We start from the raw sequence: 24909 nt of genomic DNA, 5'->3' as shown, positions 1-24909 counted from the left end.
GTGTACCCATCAAATAATGTGGTTTCTCAAGATCCATTTTAAGTCATTTCCTTTGCCTCCATATTTTTTTCCCAACTACCATGTCCGTCACCCCAATGATTATCAACCTTGCTTAAGATCATCCAGATCATCCGGAAGGCTGTGCAGGTATTCACTCCCCCCCACACACACACTCCATGCACACCCTACTGTGACCTAGTTTAATGAGATGGCCTTTTTCAGTAGAGAAGGAACATTTTCAGTTAAGGATGCTCTAGGAGCTTTGTTCCTCCAAACAAATAAATGACTTGAATTCTCTCCAGGCTGGCCATGACTACCAATGGTAGGTCTCTATCCCAAACATCTTCTCTAAGATCCAAAGACATCAGTCTCTATTGCTGCTTAAATATCCTTTTAGATCCCTATGTTTGCTCCTTCTCCAAGAAGCACTAGCTCCATGACCCAAGTATTTATACAAACCAGGCCCTCATTCTTAGACCCACCTTCCTTGTTCTCCATGTCCATTCCTACCTCTTCTCACCATCCAGAAATTCTAGATCAGGTTTCATCCTCCCATTTATCAATAAGTCATTTTAACATTGATTACTGATATGCTTTTTTGAATGCCTTAATTCTTCGATTCATCAGGAGAAGTTAGACCCGTTTTGTGTTGTATTCTTGGCACATGCCAGGGTGTATGCTTCCATATACTTGGAATCTACGGATGAACAATGCTGTGCAAATGTCCTTTGCTGTAACCTCACTCTGTGTGCCATGTAGCCACCTCTGTCATTGCACTCTGATCTCCTGGAACCTAGAAGCTGTGGTCTGTTTATTGTAGACTTAATACTATGTGAGCACACAATTGTAGTTCTATTTAAATTCACTGCGAAATAGCACTGCTGAGATGCTTCTTTGGTTTCTTAGAAGAAATTAAATGTTGTTGCTCTTGCCTGACTGTGTTTCTGATAAATCCTTGGTTTAGATTTGCTGTGTAATGGCCATACAGTCAATGAGCAGCAGTCCTGGAACTCAAAGCCAATACTTTGGTTCTAGGGTCTGGATTCTCAATCTGTGTCTTGTATTGATCCTAAAGCCTGAAAATCCCTGGGGTTGGATGTGTTTCATAATAGTAAAATAATACACCTCTGTAGTTGGAGTTTTCCTGCCTGGCCCACAGTCAGGACAAATCTCTGTCACCTGCCAGTCCCACAGCCGTCAGACCCAACCAAGTAAACACAGAGACTTATATCGGTTACAAACTGTATGGCCGTGGCAGGCTTCTTGCTAACTGTTCTTATAGCTTAAATTAATCCATTTCCATTAATCTATACCTTGCCACATGGCTCGTGGCTTACCGGTATCTTCACATTCTGTTTCTCATCGTGGCGGCTGGCAGCGTCTCTCTGACTCAGCCTTCCACTTCCCAGCTTTATTCTCCTCCTTGTCCCGCCTACACTTCCTGCCTAGCCAATGGCCAATCAGTGTTTTATTTATTAACTAATTAGCAACACATTTGCCATACAGAACATTCCACAGCACACCTCTGTCTTGCCAAAGGGAAGTTAGAACTCTATTAGTGCACAGTAAAAGCTGAAGATGAGGGAACCCAGAAGTGAACTGAAATGAAGATACCTTTGTGTGCAGTTTCATTAAGTATTGCATATGAGACAGGCAGGGGGGTCACACCTAAAATCTCAGCACTTGGGTAGCTAAGGCTGAGGAGGGTGGTTACAAATTTGAGGCGGACTTGGGCTACCTACCGATGTTCAGGCTGGAGTGCAACTCTGTCTCAATACAAAACCAAAAAACAACAGCAAAATCAAACAACCACACCACAACAAAGAACAACAACAACAACAACAAAAAATTGATCATCCTCTTTTTCATGGTACATCTGGATGGAACTATTACTTTTTCATTCACTGCTATCATGAATAAGTTGGTGTTCTTCATTGAAAATGTTTTTGCTTTTCTGTCTTTGTTGTTTTGTTTTGTCTTGGCCTTACGTACTATACTGATGCTTGTTCATTTGTTTCTTACAGGCCGGAAGCCAGGACACCCTCAACTCCATTGCACTGAAGTTTAACATCACTCCCAATAAATTAGTGGAACTGAATAAACTCTTCACACACACTATTGTTCCAGGCCAGGTAATTATTTTTATGTTGAGTGTTAACTTTAGAAAAAAATTTTGCTATATCAAATGACTTAGTATTGGTGCCACAAAATGGTCTTCTGAACTGTTTGTAAGAACTAAGGCACCTTCATCTCCTTAGATCCAAGAATTCTGAAGGCGTCTTAGTTCTTACAAATAGTTCATAGAGATTTATACTTGGGAAATAATTAACACATTTATCATCACCATCAACTTAGGTAGAAAGTATTTCTTGAGGCATCAAGAGGTGTTTTAAATTAATATAACTTTTTTTCCTGTCAAATATAACACAGAATATTTAATTCTGATTTACAAGTTCAGTTTAATCGACTCTTTGGTAAAGCATGGTTACCATATTATTTTAATTTAGAAAGAATTTTTGTTTTGTTTTGTTTTTAAATCTTAATTTGTACCATAATTGTCCACCCACCAAAGAAAAGACATCAAGAAAAATAGTGACTAGAAAAACCAACCTACATTGTCTTTTAGGATTTTAATATCTAATTTATCAGCATAAATAAACTGACAAATGTGTAATCCTGCTTCTTTAGCTTAATACAGTAAGCTTTTGGTACTCTCTATGATTCTATATTCTGCTGTTTGTTTTTTCACTCCAAAGTACATTCAACCAATGTGTTCAGTCATTGAAAGCATATCTCTGAGGCCAAATACAGCCTTATCCACAGAAACATTGGGTTATGTGAGCATATGTAGATTCCATTGTTGACTTACTAGCACATGTAGATTCCATTGTTCACTTACTAGCACATGCAGGTTACACTGTTGACTTACTAGCACATGCAGGTTCCATTGTGACTTACTAGCACATGCAGGTTACACTGTTGACTTACTAGCACATGTAGGTTTATGTTGATTTACTAGCACATGCAGGTTCCGTTGTTGACTTACTAGCACATGCAGGTTCCATTGTTGACTTACTAGCACATGTAGGTTTATGTTGACTTACTAGCACATGTAGATTCCACTGTTGACTTACTAGCACATCTTCATGCATCTCTACTTTATCAGGATGTCTAATTCTTCTTGAGTAGACGATGTTATTTCAAATACAACTTTATTTAGGCAATGTTGTTGTTATACTTTGTATTTATTTTAATGGTAATGTATGAAGACAATAGAGTCACAAATTAGCCAGTTAGAATTTAGTATTTTGCTATTGTGGAAAGGGGAAATTCGTACACTTACAGCACCAGGTAATTAAATGGCAAACCAGCATTAAAATTTTTCAGAAATTTTATAAATTTTGATACACTCTTTTCTAGAAAAAATAGGCATGTTAATCACTTCATTTTGGACTTGTTTTATAATATGAGGTATCTCTGAATAATGTATAGCTGACCCATAATGGAGACCCTAGACAGTACTTATTAAGTCAAGGCTAAAAATTATATTGAAACTTAGTAAAAATAATTTAGGGTGGCGTGTGCTGACACACACCTGTAACCCCAGCATGTTGGAGATAGAGAAAGGAGAATCAGAAGTTCAAGGCTGGGTGGTGGTGGTTCATGCAGGTGGATCTCTGTGAGTTGGAGGCCAGCCTGGTCTACAGAGCTAGTTTTAGGATAGCCAAGGCTGTTACACAGTGGAACCTTGTCTCAGAAAACCATAAAAAAAAAGAAAAAAGAAAAAGTTCAGAAGAAATTCACAGTCATCCTTAGATACATAGGGAGTTTGAGACCACACTGGGATACATGAGACCCTATTTAAAATCTAAAAACAAATAAATAACAATAAAAATTAATTTAGGATTTTTTTAATACTATGTGTATAAACAGAATCATGTATACAAAATTAAGGTGGTATGCAATACGAATCTAACAACTGTTTTACACACTTATTATATTGCTAAAAAATATAAAAGCACACTCTGTTTGTATTTAGCCTCTGTTCATTAGACATTTGACCTGGACAAGTCACTTTATTTGGGAATTTCAGTTTACTCATCCTTGAAATAGATTGAGGAGCTTAAAACCTCACATGACCTTATACTTTTAAGGATCCGTCTTAGTGTGTAGAGGGTCTCTCTCATCATAGTAGATCTGATAAATCAAAACCAGTTTGACTTGCTCTGTTTCCAGGAAATTTGAGTTACCCTTCTGGGGCTGATTTGATGATCCCCTTGAGGTAGGGAAGAACTAGGCTAGCTTTGATGGCAGGTGTGAGGAGGAATTTCACATTACCTGGGGCTGAGTGAACTCAAATCTTACCCGAGATTTGTTACTTCAAAAGAAGAAAAGCAGGATCAAATTAGCTTTTTAAAAGTAGCTGAGGCATACAGTGCTTTTTGGGAGCCCTGAGTTGGACAGTTTTGTTACTTGTTCCAAATTTGATGACATGTACAAAGAATGTACTTTTACACTCTTTTAAGTGTCCTTCTGTGGATATACACTTAAGATGTTTTCCTACTTAGAAGACTCCTTGACTGTACATACTTAACTTTTTCTCTAGGTCAAAGGGCCAATTTGCTTTACGATAAAGAACTTCAGGACCTCAAATGTCCACTTATCTTGTACTGGAACAAACACAGGAGGAAAACTTCTGCTCCACCCCCTTGTCCTGGATCAAGGCCCATCCCAGTTTTCACATGCGACTCCAACTGTGTTACCTGATATCATTCCACAGTTTGGGTGCATTCAATCCTCTAGTGTAGCTACATGAAATAAATCAGAGCACTATGTCCTAGGAGGACACAACTAGAGTAATTTGTAAATGACATCCACAGAACTCAGAGCCTTGGCGGTTGCCATTAACCCATGCTGAGGTCATGGTGAAGAGCAGCCCTCTATATATAGTCACTGTATTCACTGTTAGCACACCATGGAGGCTTGCATGAGACACTGTAAGAGAATACTTACACTTCTGAGAAACTGATTTGTTTTTATCTTATAGCAATTAGTTTCTGCTTGCCGCTGATATGCCTCTCTGTGTTGGTTTATGGAAACTCAGAGCTGGTTTTGGTCAACCTTTACTCGGTGTTTAATAATTGTGTAGTACATGTTTTCAGCAGTATCCAGTTGCCATCTTACTGGATGTCATCTTACATCCATTGTCATCTTACATCCATTGACTTAGGTTTTTCTCATCTTTATCTTAATATATTTTCTTGTTTTGCCTGATTTTTTTTTTCTGGATTCAAATGAGTTTTATTTATTTATTTTTTTCTGTGTATGGTTGTGTGTAACTGCAGATATGCACATAATCAGTATGAGAGAAAATTTTCAGGAGGCAGCTCTCTCCTTCCACTTTGTCCTTTGAGGTAGCATCGCTCTTGCCTCTGGGGCTCTGCTGGGCCCTCGAGACCAGCTGGCTTGGAAGTTTCCTCTTGGTTCTCCTGCCGCTGCCTCCCATCTTGTTAGGAGAGCTGAATTGTAGATGTAACAGTGCATCTGGCATTATTTCATGGGTTTCAAAGATGGAACTCAGATCTTCAGGCTTCCACAGCAAACACGGAGCCATCTTGCCAGCCCTCTGAAGTGAGGTTTAAAAAGGAGTGCTAATAACACTGTTGATCTGAGATCAGTTGCTAAACGATTGTCTTCAAATCCTGTCTATAGCAGTTAAAGGTCATTATTTTAAAATTATATTTGATTCTGTGCCAAAATATAGCTGTTTCGTTGAGAGAATATTGAATGATGGTATCATAATACCAATTCAGGAGGCAGATTATTTTGCAACAGAGGTTATTATACACTTGTTAGGATTGTCTTATTTTTATAGAGATGAAATACACAGAGGAGAGAGAATGTAGGGATTCCTGTATTGGTACTGCCTTGTCCAGTTCCTTATACAAAGCCCCTGCGACTTTGACACTGAGGACCTGCTTGAAAATCACCAGCCTGGATTTGTCCCTTTTCTCCCCAGTAGGGGTATTATATTTTGTAGTCTGCTATGCTTCTTTTTTCTCTCCTCATATAGGATCAGTGTTCATAATGCAGAAATCTAAAATTCAGAACGCTCCAAATTCTGAAACTGAACCCATTTGGGGCATTTTAGATTTGGAGTTTTTAGATTATCAAAGCAGGTAAAAATCTATGCAGGTATATAGATATATATTTATATAAATTATACATTGATATAATGAATATATTCAATATACTAATAAATAAATCTAATAAATAATATGAAAGATGTATTTATATATGTAAATGTTACATAATTATATATGAGAATTATATATATATATATATACATATATATAGTTATATATATAGTTAAGCTGAAGTTGAAGCACTGGCCCCAAGTATTTCAGGTAAGGGATACTCAGCTGTGTTGGTCTCACTCCTGGGAAGTGAGACTAACTTCCCCCCCTCTTTCCCTCCCTCCTTCCCAGTCCTATTGTTCAGGGTTCACCTGGCCTGCCAAGATGCTCCCCTGGCCTGCAATGTCAGTGTTCCATACCCATTGCACCATGCCCGTTTATATTGCTTGGTATGGTTCATGAGTCATTTAGAAGACCCCATGCTGCTTATAAGTAAAATGGAAGCTATTGGGTCTTACTGAGGCAATGAGTATGACAGGCAGATGTTTGAGTTCACCTTGTAGGCGCTGGGGAGTTGCCTGACTTTGGCCCTCACTCAGCCATGCTTTCTTATGCCCAGGTCCTGTTTGTGCCAGATGCCAACTTCCCTTCTAGTACCTTACGGCTCTCGTCATCCACCCCTGGTGCTACTGTCTCTCCGTCATCATCAGATGCAGAATATGATAAGCTGCCTGTATGTATGCTAGCGCTTTACATGCTTGGGTTCATTTCTGTCACAATACTTTTTATTCGTGGTGGAAGTCAGTACATTGTGTTCTTTAAAGATTACATCTGAACATGTCCCTAAACGGGTGAGGGTAGGGATGTCGCCATCAGTTGAGAAAGTGCATCTTCTCCCAGCACAGCTGATTACAAAAGGTCTTAAAGATAAAGGTGCATGCCTTATGCAAAAGTACGATGCTAAATTCCCAATTAAGTGAATAGTTTGTGCTTTTCCCAGGGAATTATAATCAGTGACCTAGTATGAATCCTTTCTTCTTGGATATTTTCTAAGACATTTAAGGAGAGTTTTATGGGTTCACATATATTTTTCAATCTCAGTTTGATTTGGATTCTTATCAAACTTACCTTTAATCTAGGAAATAGAAGTTTTCAACTTGTATTGATGCTGGTAATGTTAGCATTAAAAATTACTTAAGTGGTATCATGACTTTAGTTTTCTGATTGTTGGTGTTTACAAAAATAATGCAACATTTAGAGAAATTCTGAAGAAAGGTATGAATATGTTGTGCTTAGAGTCAAGAACTCATATCAGGTTATAAGTAGCAGAGAAACTTTCAAAAACAAAATAATAATTTGTAGTATTTTTGAAGGACATCTCATTTTGCTTTTTAACGTTCAAGAAAAAGTGGATGTAACAGACTTATGGTATAAGGTGTTTTGAAAAGGTGATTTTTTTTCTTTAACTTTGGATATTTTTTTCTTTCCTAAGGATGCTGACCTAGCAAGAAAGGCCTTAAAACCCATTGAGAGGGTCTTATCGTCGACTTCTGAAGAAGATGAGCCAGGTGTTGTGAAATTTCTCAAAATGAACTGCCGCTACTTCACAGATGGAAAGGTATCTAGATGTTCTTTGACAGTTTACTAGTCAGAATCTGCAGAAACTAAGCAGGATTGCACATTGCTGGAAGGCAGGCTCCATTAAAATAGTTTACCCACAGGTGAAGGGCAAGATTTGACGGACATTCATTGATTGTCTTGTTGGTTACTTTGCCTTTTTCCCAGTGAAGGAAATATATTCATTAAATAGAAATATTTTTGTTTTGTTTGTTTGTTTGGTTTTGGTTTTGGTTTTTCTTTTAAATTTTGTTTTGTTTCGGGGTGGGGAGGTTGCAGGGGCAGAGGGTGGATACGAGGGGACAGGGATATAAGTGGGATTGGGATGAATGATATGAAATCCACAAAGAATCAATAAAAGTTAAAAAGAATTTTTTTAAAAAGAAATATGATCCCTTGTGATCTTGGATTTACCATTCTCTTTTAGCTCTTGATCTGTACATTGTTAGGGAGACAGTTTCAGTTGGACAGCAAATACTTGTTGGATTTAAACCCTAGCTCTACTACTTGCTAGAAATGACATACAAGGAAGGTATTTGAAAATCCTTGTCTCCTTTTCTCACCTATAAAATGAGAATGATACTAAAATGTAACTAGTGGGGTGTGGCACTTAAAAGAGATGATTCGTGTAATGACCTTAACCTCTAATCTAGGAGATAGAAGTTTTTATCTTGTGTTGAGGCTGGTAATGTTAGCTTTAAAAATTATTTCAGCTGCATCATTTTTTAGCGTTCTGATTGTTGGTGATAACGAAAGAAATCCAACTTTTAGTGAATTTCTGAAGAAAGGTCTATATTAATATTCTGTACACATAGTAGAAAATTTACATCAGGGTACAAACAGTAGAGAAACTTTAGAAAACAAAAATAAATAATTCCTGAATAGCAAAACAATTTGCAAAGATAATTACAAGACTCATTAAAGCTATCAACTGAGTTAGCTGCTGGAAATCTCTCCTACTGTCCCTGGCAGATACTATCTTGCTGATCAGCAGGGTCTCTAATATAATCTGATAAAGCTTCAGACTTGAAGATCTGCAGGCTACTGCCTAATGTCCATAATGCAGTTGTACAAACTGGAGCTGCAAATTTTCCCCATTGCTGTTTATATTGAATTTTGCTGGGGATGAGATTTGTGATTGTGTTAGATAAAAACATTAGGACTAGTCTTCAGCACCAGACATAAGATCCACATGTTAAAGACATGATGAAGTCTTGCTGAGTGGAATATAAAGCACTGAGTTCTTGATCATGAATGGCCCTGGGACAGTCCATTGTTTTGCTGACAGAGATATGAGGACTCGTGAGACATGTATGAGGTACAATCACAACACAGGTATCTGATTGCAGCTATAAGAGCAACAGGGAGCTGTCACACTCTGCTGCCTGCCCAGAACCAGCACTGTGACTCTCCAGCATGTTTTCTAGCTTTCCTAGCATAGATATGATTGTCATACAGGAGACGTTGGCTCACAAAGTCATTGGAAGGACAAAGTATTTAAAGGTTCTATGGTGGGCAGGGAATGCTTTTCTGTCCCAAGTGATGTCTTCTGTTCTTCCCTCTGCAGGGTGTGGTTGGAGGTGTTATGATTGTCACTCCCAACAATATCATGTTTGACCCTCATAAGTCCGATCCCTTGGTTATTGAAAATGGGTGTGAAGAGTATGGCCTCATCTGCCCCATGGAAGAAGTGGTCTCCATTGCCCTGTACAACGACATTTCCCACATGAAGATCAAAGATGCTCTGCCATCGTAAGAGCCATTTCTTCTTTTTAGACCAGGAGCTGTTGAGAGTTTTCAATGGAATTTCAAAGGGATGGTATTTGCGGAGGCCCGGGCATCGTAAAAGCAAGGGACTGTGTAGAATAAAAAACCAGAAGGTGGAGATTTGGCATTGTGAAGTTGAAAAAAATAGAAAAGTGGGAAGTGGAGGTGATTAAGGAAACTTGCACATCCAAACAGTAAAGGAAAAATTGCTTACCTGAAATCTACCTGGGGAGAGAGAGAGACAGAGACAGACAGAGAGACAGAGGAGAGAGAAGGGGGTGGGGAGTGACTGACTAAAAGCACCCTCACATTCAGCTTTTGTCTTTTGTGGGGGATATTTAGTGGGTCCAGCTGCCACGGAAAACAGGAAGGGAACAACTGTGGGGATTATTGATCCCCATCAGTTGCCTGACTAGTCTAGAAAAACATTAATTAGCAGCTGAACCAGTTGACACCATTGGATACTCTGCCCCAGCAGTGCCTGGCAGCTGCAGGCACAAAAAGCAGATGGTTAAATTAGTCTCCCTTGGGGAACTGTCAGCTTGGATTCGGGAGAGGAACAAGAATGGAGAGGTGGGCAAGGTTAGCTGGGAGGCTAATTGGAGTGCAGCTGAATGTGTTTGTGGGCCATTCTCCAAGAGAGGGGAGAAATAAAGGACCTTGGATGCTTATGGAAGAAACTTTTGCTTATTAATCAAGGATGTGAAGAGCTGAGTTCTTCAGTCTGCGTGACGTCTCAGTCTTTAATCTGCCAAATGAAATTTTGAGTTCCAATATCTATCACACTCAGTTATTTGACCCTGAAATCAGTGCATCTTCAGTATTTTCTGGGATGTTGGTATTAGGTAACCCACTTAGTATAGTCTCATTCCTCCAGAACAAACACTCAGTCACAACCATAATTTAGCTTAGGCTCCTAAAGGCTCAATGAATGCTTACTAAATTGAAGAATGAGTTAGAGCTTTTTAAGCCATTTAGTAGAGCCTAACACTTATATAGGCTTTCATTTCCTATTGGAAAAAGCCTGGGCTTTCCGTGCAAATGGTTTCCATAAAATAACTCCCGGGAGAAGGTCTTTGTTTAAACTCAAAACTGCTTGGGACTTAGTTACTTTATTGGCATGATCATTTACTTTAAAGCTAGAGTGGATAAAGTACTACTTGAAAATCATCTGGCCCTTTTAGAAAGCATACTTAATTCTAAAATGAAAGTATTCATTTTAGAAAGGAGTTTTGCATCTCTGTGAGTCCAGCAAAGGTGCTACTGGTGTTGTAGGGGAAGATGGAGGGGCTCTCAACATAGTCCCAGCCATACTAAAATGTGTATTGTTCTTAGTCAAGTGTAGTGGCGCTTGCTGTAATCCTAGCCCTTGGGAGGTCCAGGAAGGAGGCCTATAAGTTCAAAGCCAGTCTGGGTTAGAAAGTAAACAAACAAAACAACAACAAAAACTGTAACAAACTACCAACCTAACTAAAATGGATAGTGTCTTGGCCATTTATTTTGAACTTGAACAAACTCTCTTAGCAAATTTTTTATATAATTCAAATCATGGTTCTAAGCATCTCTCTTATTAAGGGCCAGAAACTGACTATATCTCAGGACAATATGTTTAGGTTGATAAACCAGTCATTATATTATTATTCTTTACAAGTTTTAAAGTGCTTTAGAAACCTATGCAATAAACAAGAGCTTCTCAATTTCTTTTTCTGTAGGTCTTTAAACTGTAAGGTGCTGTTACTTCCAGTAATAATGGAAGTTAACTTTTTTATCTCTTTTACAAGTAATAGGGCTTTTTAACTAGGAACATCTGGTTTTAAGGCAAGAAACAAAAAAAATTATAGTTCAAAGTCAGTTTGTAAGAACAGTTAAGGGAGCTGAGATGTCATGGAGCCTTTCAGAATTCTGCAGTTGACTTTTACTATTTTATACAAAAGGAAACATTTGACTTCTTAAGGAATGTTAGTCATTGATACTAAAGTCTTCCCTCTCCTTTGTCCTTTCCTTCATAAATGTCAAAAACTCGATTTCATATTGAAAAGTCTTGCGGGTAACATCTCCATGCTGTGAACGCATCCGTGTGTTTCTGGTAGGAGGCACCCTCACATGGCTCATCCATTTACCATTCCTTTCAGCTGGCTTATATTTTATTTTGTAATCAATCTCTTGGTTTCGTTTTCATCTTTTGAAATCATTTTAGCATAAATTTAAGTTGTAGTATAATTTTTGGTTTGAGTTTTGTTTTGTGTGTTTTTTCTTTTCCTCCGCTTTGTTTTTGGTTTCATTTTTTAACATTCCATATGCACCCGCCATTTTTGCCCCCACAGTGACCTACCTCAGGATCTTTGTCCTCTGTACAGGCCTGGAGAGTGGGAAGACCTGGCTTCGGAAAAAGATATCAATCCATTCAGTAAGTTCAAGTCTATCAACAAGGAAAAACGACAACAGAGTGGGGAGAGAGCCCTCGCTTTAGATCCCAAATCCATGGGCTCTCCTGAGGAGGCAACAGAATGCGCACGGGTGAAGGCCTCAGACAGCTCTGAGTCATGGAAATTGAAGAAACTGGAACCTTCCAGGGGGACAGCCAGTGAGTCTCCCTCTGTGACTCAACTCAGCAAGGGACCTTCTGACACCCATGCTGCCTTGGAATCTACAGCCAAAGAAAACTGCCTTTTGGGAGAAGATGATGACTTTGTTGACTTGGAGGAACTTTCTTCTCAACCTGGGAGTGGGATGGACAAAGGAGACGCCACGAAGGAATGCCTTTCCTGTGACCCAAAGAAGGGTGAGCCCCGAACTATCCTGTCTGCAAAGAAAACACAGGTGCAGTCATCCCTGAACCTTACAGGAATAGAGAGTGATTCTGAACTGAAGGGGGCCCTCGATTTAGAAACCTGTGAGAAGCAAGATGAAGTGCCAGAAGTAGACAAACGGTCTGGATCCCCAGAAAACCAGGTGGAGAGCACGCTGAACATCCACGAAGACCTAGATAAAGTTAAACTCATTGAGTTTTACCTAACTAAAAACAAAGAAGGGCCACAGTTTTCTGAAAATGTACAGAAGTCAGAGCTCACTGACAGCAAAAGTATTGAGCCAGGAGGAATAGACATCACACTTAGTAGCTCTCTTCCCCAGGCAGGTGACTCCCCACCTGAGGGCAACCAAGAGCCAGGTACCATCTGGGCAAAAGAGAGAGAGAGCCTTCCCTTGCAACTGGACCCTAGGGCAGAAGAAAATGTAATTAACAACAAAGAGGCTCTGGATTCATTGGAACCATCTCTGGACAAGAGCTGTCAAGGTGCACAAATGGATAATAAATCTGAGATTCAGTTATGGCTGTTAAAGAGAATTCAGGTACCCATTGAAGGTAAGCTGCTGTTGGTTTTGTGGGGTGTGTGTGTGTGTGTGTGTGTGTGTGTGTGTGTGTGTGTGTGTGTGTGTAGGATGTGTGAATGTGTGTATGCATGTTCGCATGTTTGTGGATATATGTATTTCTGTCTGGCATACACATAGGCGCATGGAAACCCTATGTTGTCTTTCATCGTGGTTCACTTTATTTACTGAGGCTGAGTGTCTTACTGAGCCCAGAGGTGGTCTAGCTAACCATCTTGCCCAAGGATCTCCCATCCATGCCTCCCTAGTGCGGGGGTCACAGGCAGGCCAACATGCTCGCCTGGCTTTTATGCTGGTGCTGGGAATCTGAACTTGAGTCTTCATCTTGCTGTAGGTACTTTATACACTGAGCCATCCCCAGCCTCCTGCTCTGTTTTGGGACTTTTTTGGTTATTGTTCTTGCGGTTGTTTAATGCCTTTGTATTCTATTGTATAATTGCTTTTGTAAAATATGCACCTATAGTAACAGTAGAATAATTATTTGAGAGCAGTGTATTCATAATAGAACATACCTTTGCTGATAGTATTAATGATTGGGATAAAAAATTGTAAAATATAGTATTTATTTAGAACTTGAACTAAATATAGATTTCTATTTCAGAAGTATTTGACTCAGATTTCTATTTCAGAAGTATTTTTAATTAAAAAATAGACCGAGCGGTAGTGTCGCATGCTTTTAATCTCCCAGCACTTGGGAGGCAGAGCCAGGTGGATCTCTGTGAGTTCGAGGCCAGCCTGGACTATAGAGTGAGTTCCAGGAAAGGCACAAAGCTCCACAGAGAAACCCTGTCTTGAAAAACCAAAATAAATAAATAAATAATATTTTTTTTAACATTGAATGCCTAAATCTAAGAAGTTAAAACTGCATTTGACAGAGAGAGAAGGAGGCGGGGGAGGTGTCTCACTGTGTACCCCTGGTAGAACTTGCTATGGAGACCAGGGCTAACCTGGAACTCACAGAGATCAGCCTGCCTCTGCCTCCTGAGTGCTGGAATTAAAGGGGCGTGCCACCATGTTCAGCCGAAAATGCTTTTGAGAGATTTCAGTTCTAAACCAAATAGCATTGTAGTGGAATGAGGTCTTACTGCTGTTCACTAACACGTGTGCTTATGAAGTGTTATCGTTCTACAATATTTGTTCCTGTGTTGGGTTTTATGCTCACTTTTAGTATGTAGCATGCCCTATGATACGCACCAACCTGAAGCATGCAAACATGTTGTCCTTCTATATGCCAAAGGAAGTCCGGTGGTTCATTAGGTCTAATATGATGTTGCTGAGTCAGGTTTCCACTCATTGCCAACCCCTCTTTGTAGGCTGGAGAAGTTTTACTGTTGCCAATATTGTCAGGATTGAGGAATGCTTTTTCATGTGTGATGCAGATATACTGCCCTCCAAAGAAGAAAAGAGCAAGACCCCGCCCATGTTTCTGTGCATCAAAGTGGGAAAGCCCATGAGAAAATCCTTTGCCAGTCACACCACCGCCATGGTCCAGCAGTACGGCAAGAGAAGGAAGCAGCCAGAGTATTGGTTTGCTGTTCCCCGGGAGAGGTGAGCAGAGCAGGGGCAGTGTCCGCCACCAGCATTCCAGTTGCCTGTGGGTCTGTCATCTCCAAATACCGATTTTATTCTTGAAGAAGAGCTTTTTCTTAATTATAGTTTGTTTTTTTTTTTTCACTTCTAGAAGGATACATACCAGTTTTCTTCTGAATGGTCGTTTTGACACAACATATATGGGATCGTTGTAGGTACAATATGCTGCTCTGCTCTCATGACTTCCTGCCAAGTTGATTTTCAAATGAGGGAAGAGGTTGATAACTCTCAAATATCTGAAACTGGAAATGCCCTTCTGGTGGGAATCAAGGAGCTGGGTGGAGCTCATCCAATCTCTTGAAGTGCAGTAAAGAGACAGGATTGATGGTCTTCTTTAAAGTACTTAAGTGTGTGAGGACTGAAGATTCTAGGGTCCTCTGAAGGGACTGCTGCGACTCAGCAGCATGAGAAATATGGCATGAGATCTCCAGGGTAGATAGTGGGTTACATACCTTCCAGGACATTTGTGGTCTTATTTGTTGCGGGGCGGGGGCTTATTTTTAAACCTCATAGTAATTGCATATATTTATGAGTATGATAGTTATACACGTGTGTACAGTCTATGATGGTCAAACCAGGGTAATTAGCACATCTATCACCTCAGACACCTATCATTTGTTTTTGGAGGGGGCATTTGCTAATCCTCTCTTGTAGCAGCTTTTAGATGCAGAATATGTTATTATAATATATTATAGTCATTCCCGCTGTGCTATAGAACTCTGGAACTTACTCTTTTTTATCTAACTGATTTTGTACTCATTAACTAAGCTCTCCCTGTTGCGCACACCTGCCCGGACAGGTGAGTGTAGATGCAGTCTTTCCTCGCCTGGCTTCCTTCGCTTAACTCCCTCGGCGCATCCACATTTGCTGCAGATCACAGGCCTCCATTGACTTTATGACTGAGTGATAGTCTTCAGTGCCTGTGCAACCTTACATCTGTCCATTCACCTGTTGTTGGACACTTAGGTCGATGCCACATCTTGACTGTTAACAAATCAGTTCTACAGTGAACGTGGAAGTGCAGGCAGAGCTTTGTATCCACATTATCAACAAAGAGGAGATTTTATTGGTTTGGAGACAGACCATAGTGGCGTAGGAATTCTTCAGCAGTGTATTACTAATGATATGTTTGTAGAATATAAAATAGGAGTTTAAAAAGAAAATCAGAAATCATTGTTTTTAAAAATTGATTTATTTTTGGATGTGCGATAGAACAAAAAGACTTCTAGAGATTAAATACTTACGAAGAACTTTACTAATTTTTACTCTGAAACCCACACACCTTCCTTTTTCAGACTAGTCCCCAGGCATCATCTAGATAGGTGTTTGGTGAGTAAATAGAGAGAACTTCCTCATTGACCTTCTGGTAACACGAAGACTCACAAAGCCAAATGAAATCCCAAGCAAGACCATGCTTTCTAGATGATTATTGCCCAGGGTGGTAATTCTCATCAGGAGAATTGCTTCATTTTAATAAATTATAGCTTAATGTGAAGATAATAGGATTTTAATGAATGAATTTGCTAATAACCCCCCTTTCTCTTAGGAACAAACCCACATTAACATGGGCAATAAACATAGTTTGTTCTGTGTTTATGTAATATATCCCTTCACCGTGCATGCAACCCCTAGGATTTCATGAAAGTTTTGAAATAGGACTATGGGGAAGGAGCATATGCATCGCATGCAGTTATTTTAAAGTGGGTCAATAGAAGAAATGTAAACTTCTGAAGTTCCATAATAACTTGGACTTCCTAGGAGCAGAATATTGAAAATGGATCCATCTCTGTAAAGATTTGGCCACTTCATGATTTTATAGGCAGGGAAGAAACAGCACTGAAATTTTCAGCCATAATATGGGTTGTGTAAACTTCATTGGGGGCGGGGAGGGATATTAAATTTATATATATATTGCTCTCTCTGAGAAAATGTATTATTTATAATATTTGGAAGTTGAGTTTCTTTCAGAATGGAACTGTGTATACCAAGAACTCTTGTAGAATAATTTAGCAATCCCGCATGTGTAATTATTTTTCCTGTCATTCCTTAACACAGAAGACAGTTTTAATGCTGAAACAATACTTTCCTTGGACCTTTCATGCAAGTGGTTTGCAGGATTCTTAATGTAGGTCATTTGTTGAATTCCATTACACTATATTTTATAGTGCCCTGGCTTACTTGTCTTTGGGTAGCGAGTAATTTTCTTTCTTGAACTCATTATTAATTAACCAAATATTTTCTCAGAGACATGTTGCATTTTTTAATTATGATAGCTTTTTGGGATAAATATTAGGGAATTTCCTCACAATTATTCCATTTTGTATTTCTATGCATCACTGGCCCTAAATAAATCACCTTTTAGATTAAGAAAGGACAGATGATGGAGTGGTCCTGTAGTTAAGTCTCACCCAGAATTCCAAGTGCACGGTATGAAAAGGAGGTTTGTGTTAATGATAATTTGTGGAATTATTCAACTTAAGGTCATCAGAAGATCTTAATGAGAAGCTAAGGAGTGCCATGCAGTGGCTTCTCATTCTGATGATAGGTTCTGGATTCCTTCGCTACCTCAGAAAGAACATTTCCACACACCTTCTGTTAGATAGATTGATAGGTAGGTAGGTAGGTAGGTAGGTAGTAGGTAGGTAGGTAGGTAGGTAGATAGATAGATAGACAGACAGACAGACAGACAGATAGATAGATAGATAGGTTCTGGATTCCTTCACTACCTCAGAAAGAACATTTCCACACATCTTCTGTTAGATAGATGATAGGTAGGTAGGTAGGTAGGTAGGTAGGTAGGTAGGTAGATAGATAGACAGACAGACAGACAGACAGACAGATAGATAGATAGGTTCTGGATTCCTTCACTACCTCAGAAAGAACATTTCCACACACCTTCTGTTAGATAGATGATAGGTAGGTAGATAGGTAGATAGATAGATATGGAGAGAGAGAGATAGGCAAAAAACAACTTGAGGCTAGTATGCACAGATGGTAGAGAATGTGTGTCATTTGTGTTATGGGGGTCATTCTCATTCAAACCATGACAGATGTCCACAGCATTTAACACCAATACCTGCCACCCATGTTTCTTTGATTCTTTTGCTTTCTTATGACTTTGCATCCATGAAACAGCATAGCACCTAGTATGTGGTCCATATTGCACAGAATTAGTTATATCAGTGCATGAGTAGCTGAGCTTATGATCTAATAGATAAAAACTTGATCATATTTAGTTGTCCTTATAATTAAAATAATTAGACTCATAATATGTAGAAAGTACAAAAACAAAAAGAAACTTGCTTTTTATAGCTGTTTCACAGAGCTAACTCTAACGTATATTTACCTGTATAGCTTGAGTCTTTTCTGTGTATACTGTCTTAATCACTATGTAGGCCACACATGTATATTATTATATAAACTACATTTATTTAATAGAATATCTCTCCCCCACTAAAATTCTTTCTGCATGCTTTGGGTGAGCTTTGTATTAGTTTTATAATAATAAAGAAAATCAACTCTCCTATTCAACTCATTTTACAATAGGAAGATGCCCAAATCCTAATGACCCTTATGGAGACTAAGCAAAATGTCCCTCACAGCACATTTCTTAGAAGAGCAAAGGACGAATTAAAGCAACACAAGCTGACCTAGTTTCCTAGCATGCAATCTTTAACCACAGTTAAGAAAAAATTTTCCTGGTCAGAAATCACCTTACTGTTAATGGGATCAGGGCTAAGTTGAAATATTTAATGAGTGCCAACAAAAACCCTTGTTTTGAACACTTATTAAAGTCTACTCTCTGAAACAACTTTGGAACTCCTCATCCTAACCAGATGTATGTTAGAATAAAAAAAATCATCTGATTTTTAAAGTACTGCATATCATGTAATATTTTTCCTTTTATTTTGTTTTTATTATTTATTTCCTTGTTAGAGATTGAACCCACCCACACCCTTACCCTCTACCACTAGCATTTCTAAGCCTGTGCTATGATCTTTTTTTTTTTTTTTTTTTTTTTTTTTTGGTTTTTCTAGACAGGGTTTCTCTGTGTAGCTTTGCACCTTTCCTGGATCTCGCTCTGTAGACCAGGCTGGCCTCGATCTCACAGAGATCCACCTGCCTCTTGCCTCCCGAGTACTGGGATTAAAGGCGTGCACCACCACCGCCCAGCTATGATCTTATTGTGATGTTTTAAAATGAGAATGTTGCTAGGAAAGAAAATCAAAAGAATTCCTAGCTAAGCCCAGCATCTTCCTGTTTAATACTAATTTGGGGAAAGGGCTGCATTGGTACATGATTATTAGTCATTCGTGTAAATATTTTCACTGTTCCTAAAAAGTGACTGTAGAAAGCCTTGAAGGGATGCTGCTTACACTTTATTTTTTTTACTCGTGTTTTTACCTTTTGTTTCATTCATTTAAATGTCCAGAAATTTGTCACCTTCCAGAACTGCCCTCCAGTAACTTCAGTAAACACCTTTGCTTGAGCTATGTCTTGTATGAGTCAATGTCTTGAGTTAACCATTGACTCTACCACCACCTGGTGCTCTTGAGAAATGACCCTCTTCCTAAGCCAACGCTGCAGAGTGGCGGCTGTGCTTTTCTGTGGAGGAGCGAGTGCCTGCACTTCCGGGACAAGCTTGAGGTCTGATTCCAAGCACTCCAGTTGATCTCGACCAGTGGGTGCTGTACAGTGTTTGGAGGGATGAAGGAATCACAGAGGTGGCTGGATCTTATCCACAGCTTCACCTCCTGGCATTTTAGTTACTTGTGGTCAACTGTGGTCTGAAAATACTCTATGGTACAATATGGTATTAAGATACACCTATACACACAACACATACACAAATACACACACACACACACACAGAAAGAGACAGAGAGATAGAGACAGAGAGAGACAGACAGAATCAGAGAGACAGACAGACAGAGAGTCAGACAAAGACAGACAGCATTCATACATCTTTTTATCTTTTATCACTATTGTGTCTCTCTGTACCTACTTTAGAAATTGAAATTAAACTTTACTGTAGGTTTGTGTATATAGTTAAAAAAAAGGTAGATAGATAGATAGATAGATAGATAGATAGATAGATAGATAGATGGATAGATAATATTTCAGGATTTGGACAACCTGTGGGGTCTTACAGATGAGGGGGTTTTCTATTTAAATGCCTGAGGTTGTGGGGCTTGGGGCAGGCAGGGACTGAACCTCTCAGAGCTGTGTGGGCATGTGGACCTGTTATTGCTCCATCTTTTCTTTTTTATCCAAACAAACTGCAGTCCAGATTATGTGTGCCAGATCTCCCAGTTTTTTAATATTAACTAATGTTTAATATAAAAAGTAAGCAGGCCAAAAAGAACACATCTGCTACTGAAACCAGCCAATGGGTTGCCAGCCCAAGGCCTGGAAGATTGATGTTGGTATAAACTTTGGTTTTTATTTAGTTTTAAGGTATCCATTTGATATCTACAACTATTGTTTTGCATAGTGATTCTCAAAAGACCTTTCTTAATATTTTTGGTGAGCCACAGCAATGAAATACAGTTTTTTTTTTTTTTTTTTTTTTTTTTTTTTTTTTTTTGGTTTTTTTTCGAGACAGGGTTTCTCTGTGTAGCTTTGCGCCTTTCCTGGAACTCGCTTTGGAGACCAGGCTGGCCTCGAACTCACAGAGATCCGCCTGGCTCTGCCTCCCGAGTGCTGGGATTAAAGGCGTGCGCCACCACCGCCCGGCGAAATACAGTTTTTCAGCTAGATTTAAACAATGTTAACAATTTAAAAATTTTATATCTTCAGGGTATAAACATTTCACATTTGTATGCATTGTGAAATCCGTACCACAGCCCAGCCAATGAACATCTCCATCATCTTTCTTTTTTTTTTTTTTTTGGTTTTTCAAGACAGGGTTTCTCTGTGTAGCTTTGAGCCTTTCCTGGAACTCACTTGGTAGTCCAGGCTGGCCTCGAACTCACAGCGATCTGCCTGGCTCTGCCTCCTGAGTGCTGGCATTAAAGGCGTGCGCCACCACCACCCGGCTCCATCATCTTTCATAGTAACCATTTTCTCCCCTCTCTCCCTTCATGTCTGCCTTCATTTCTATATGACAGGAACACTTATTAGCAGATTTCAAGTGCAATTGTCTCTTTTATCGTGGTCTCATTTTCTAATGTTTGTTACCTGAGATCAGCTACAGTCCTGAAATATTAAATTGAAATCTCTGGAAGTATTCTTAAGTTTTCAATCGCATGGTACTTAGATCAGCGATAAAATCTGGTGCCATCATAGTCCATTCCACCTGGGAACTGAATCACCACTTTGGCTACTCTGTGGATACTGTATCTATTAGCAGCACCTCCAATCTCCCCTAGTAATCTGGATTATAAAGTGGGCTGTTGGATTATCCCAGTGCTTGGGTTCATTGTTTTCCAATGCTGCGACACATTGCCTGTCACACACCTCAGTTCATCTCATGATGTAAACATTGAGTCACCCCACGTGCTCACAAGAAGAACGGCAAGGATGTACAATAAGACATTTTGATATGGGATACCACACTCAGAAATTATATTACAGTACATTATGATAACTCTATGATCTTGTATTAATCTCTTACTGGACATAACTTATAAAGTAAACTTTATCATAGTTAAATTTATCATAATAAAGAGGTTCTGCATATAGGATTTGGTACCATCCAATTTCAGTTATACACTAAGAGTCTGAAAACAGACCCCCATGGGTAAGAAAAGACCACTGCTAGATGGGCTGACAGGACTGTATCATGGGCATTTCCACGTGTACATTGCCACTCCTAGGGTCTGGCCTTGGAAATCTTTTGCCTGAATCCTCATGTGGCTATGGCAACAAAGCCTTGTTTCAACTTGGTCCCATCTCTCCTCTGGTCTTTGCTACTTGACAAGGCAAGGTTTCTAGACTCCAGATCTGTCCCTGCCTCTTCCTTACTGATAATATAGGTGTGCCCTGGATGGCAAAATCTCAAGTTTTAGCTGTTCACACAGATCCTCTCCTCCTAGCTGCATACCATCTGCCCTGCTGTTTATCCTGGCTGTCTTTAAGAGACTCAAATCACTGTGGCTTCCTTTTTGATTGTCATTTAGGCTGTGATAACATCTGTGAAATGAGAAGTATAAATGCTAGTTGTATTTCTAACTAATACCTTCTGAAGTATGTAACTGTTCAAATGTATTCTGTGTACACTGTGAAGTGATTGAGGTCACCCTGCCATACTTTAGAAAACAGTGGCCTTAAGGTATTATCTAATCCCGGCAGCCTGTGCCCAGGACTCTGACTCAGTCACTCAGCCCTTCATTCAGGAAGCAGACAGGCCCTGCTCTGTAATTGCTTTTGTTAGGTTTCTTCCCTTGTCACTTGAGTTCCTGTTCAAAGGTCCCATCTCAAGCCTCTGGCTTACATGCATCTTGGTGCTGCGTTAGGAGGGATTTTCCTTCAAAGGTGTGATACATCTCTCGATGGCTGATTTCCTTATATTGTTAACTATAGCCACATTCTTATTCACAAGTACCAAGAAATGTGTTTAGTGAATACATTGCAAATAGAGTTTTCTTCTGATAAACGTTCAGAAAACCTTTAGAAATAAACCCAGTGAGTCTAGGGACCACCACTAGATGGGCTGAGAGGAGTATGTAGTGGGCATTTCCACATGTACATTGCCACGCCTAGGGTTTGGCCTTGGAAATCTTTTGCCTGGAGCTCAGATGTAGCTATGGCAACAAAGCCTTGTTTCAACTTGGTCCCATCTTCTCTGGTCTTTGCTACTTGACAAAACAGTGTTTCTAAGACTCCAGATCTGTCCCTGCCTTCAGGTAAAATTTGAACAAGTTTGCATTTCTTAGAGGAAGATTGATCTTTTTTTTGGTTTTTTAATTGAAGACATGTTTTTTCATACAGTGCATTCTGAGTACCATTTCCCTTCCCCCAACTCCTCCCAGATCCTCCCTACTTCCCACCCATCTAAATCCACACCCTTTCTTTTTCTCTCTCATCAGAATACAAACAGGCATCTAAAATAATAATAATAATAACAATAATGATAAATAAGATAAGGTAAAATAAGAACAAACAAATCAAAATAGGTCAAAACAAACAGAACAAAAGAGCCAAAGAAGCACAAGAAACACATACATTTGTACACACAGAAAACACATTAAAATCAGGAACCATAATATATAAGCAAGAGATCTGTGAGGTAAAAGTAAAAAATGCCCAGACGAAGCATTATGAGACAAAAAACAAAAACAAAAACCTCCAAAAATATCAATGAGTTTCTTTTGGGTTGGCCATCCACTGTTGGGCATGGAGACCTGCCTTTAAGTGTGGTTTGTGTACCCGGTGAGATTCCACTGGAAAAAAAAACTTATTTTTCCTTGGCCAGCATTTATCAATTGGAGATAGCTTCTGGACTAGAGATGGGGGCTTGTGTCCACTTCTCTTTTCAGCACTGGGACCCCATCTGGTACAGACTTGTGCAGATCCAGTGCATGCTACCTCAGTCTCTGTGAGTTCCTATGTGTGTTGGTCCTGCTGTGTCCAGAAGGCCTTTTTTCCTTAGTGTCCTCCATCCCCCCTGGTTCATAGTCTTTCTACCTCCTCTTCAGCAGGGTTCCCTGAGCCCTGAGGGGAGGGATTTGATGGAGACATTCCATTTAGAACTGAGTGCTCCAAAGGTCTCTCACTCCCTGCACATTGTCCAGTTGTGGGTTTCAGTATTTGTTCCCATCTACTGCAGGAAGAAGTTACTGTGATGATGACTGAGCGAGACACTGATCTTGTTATGCCCAGATCACAGGGACCCCCAAAAGACCACCTCGGAGACTGAATCCTGCATATAAAAGCAAAGAGCCTTTAGAGCCTTTATTTCAAGCTCCAGAGCTTGGTCCCTCTGTCTGTCCGACACAGCAGTGAGAGTGGAGAGCCCTGAGCTCAGGTGGGGCAGAGTTTTTAATCATAGCAGAGGTTGGGGTGAGGGGATTTCCGGGGTCCAGGACCCTAATTGGCTGACAATTGTCTAGGGGTATCTGCAAAACAGAAAATAGGTGTTTGCTAGACTCAAGGACATCTGGCCACCTTATCTAATGGTTGGAATGTTGGGATGTTAGGTACTTCCTCGCCCCTGGGTGGATCCCTGGTGTCAGCTTAAGGCTTTTCCTGGATCTGGGTGTTGCCTGTCAGTAAGCCTGTCACAGAAGCTGTGTCTAGGCCCCTAAGCCTGTCATGGCTGCTGTGTGGTCAAGCTATTTGGGGGGCCCTCCACAATCTATGAGTCTAGCAGAATGTCATTAGGATGCATTTTATTGCTACATTCCTTTAGCAGAACAGTATCTTGGTTTCACCCTAGGTTCCTGCCCTGTCTTGTCTCAGGTTCTTGGCTACCTGGACAATCTTAGGCATGAGTTCCATATTAGGGAGTGGGCCTTAACTCCAATGAGATAGTGGTTGGTTACTACCACAAGTTTTGTTTCGTTTTTTTTGTTTTTGTTTTTGTTGTTTTTTTGTTTTTTGAGACAAGGTTTCTCTGTGTAGCTTTGCGCCTTTCCTGGAACTCGCTTTGGAGACCAGGCTGGCCTCGAACTCACAGAGATCCGCCTGCCTCTGCCTCCCGAGTGCTGGGATTAAAGGCGTGTGCCACCACCGCCCGGCACTACCACAAGTTTTATGCCATTATTGTGCCAGCATATCTCTCAGGCAGGTCACCATTGTCGGTCACAGGGTTAATGTTTCCTTATCATCCTCTGGTAGCATACAGAGTACCTTCCAATGCCAAGAACATTAGTCAATGGGGGTGAAGGCTCTAGATAGGCACCAGCTCAGACTTCTTCAGGTAGTTCAGTGGTTTCTTCAGTGATAGGACCTTACCTTCAGTTGTGGAGAGCTACCAATGCTTTGGAAATAGCCCGGGTTCTTTGGGGGTTTCCAGGAGACCTCTTTGGCTAACATGTCCATTAGATATAGCCCATCCCCTCCCCAGCACTGGAAGATTCGTGTCTAGTTGGGTCTTTGTCTTCCCCATTATTTGGTGACACCAAATTAGATTTTTTTCATATGTGTATATATTTTTTTAAAGATTTGTTGATTTATTATGTACATAGTGTTCTGTCTGCAGGCCAGAAGAGGGTACCAGATCTCATTATGGATGGTTGTGAGCCACCTTGTGGTTGCTGGGAATTGAACTCAGGACCTCTAGAAGAGCAGCCAGTGCTCTTAACCTCTGAGCCATCTCTCCAGCCCTCATATAGGTATATTTTCTTAAGAAGCTTCTACTGGATTAGGTTTTCAAATGGCCTTAGTTTGAGCTGTCCCCCCCTGTAGTCCCTCGCTTATCCCCCTCTTGCTTCCCCATCCCTCTTTAATCCTTCTGTTCCAAAAC

The 24909-nt window shown here is 40.0% G+C and overlaps 1 protein-coding gene across 4 annotated transcripts in view; it reads left to right on the top strand.

Moving 5' to 3' along the window:
- The window catches only part of Ncoa7 (nuclear receptor coactivator 7), a 149448-nt gene that overhangs the window by 88185 nt on the left and 36354 nt on the right, over positions 1-24909 (top strand). For 3 of the 4 annotated variants that reach the window (XM_052751286.1, XM_052751285.1, XM_052751287.1), the window contains exons 5-10: positions 2025-2132; positions 6757-6870; positions 7630-7755; positions 9322-9506; positions 11846-12885; positions 14291-14459. In XM_052751286.1, coding sequence (XP_052607246.1) covers positions 2025-2132; positions 6757-6870; positions 7630-7755; positions 9322-9506; positions 11846-12885; positions 14291-14459 — 1742 coding nt within the window. The remainder of the gene's footprint in view (positions 1-2024; positions 2133-6756; positions 6871-7629; positions 7756-9321; positions 9507-11845; positions 12886-14290; positions 14460-24909) is intronic. The other variant, XM_052751288.1, reaches the window with a different exon arrangement.

This window comes from Peromyscus californicus, unplaced genomic scaffold, assembly GCF_007827085.1.
Source record: "Peromyscus californicus insignis strain IS unplaced genomic scaffold, ASM782708v3 Scaffold_22__1_contigs__length_63687245, whole genome shotgun sequence".
NCBI classification, from domain to species: Eukaryota; Metazoa; Chordata; class Mammalia; order Rodentia; family Cricetidae; genus Peromyscus; species Peromyscus californicus.
The sequence above is the reverse complement of the archived record's forward strand: the minus strand, read 5'-3'. Positions and strand labels throughout refer to the sequence as shown.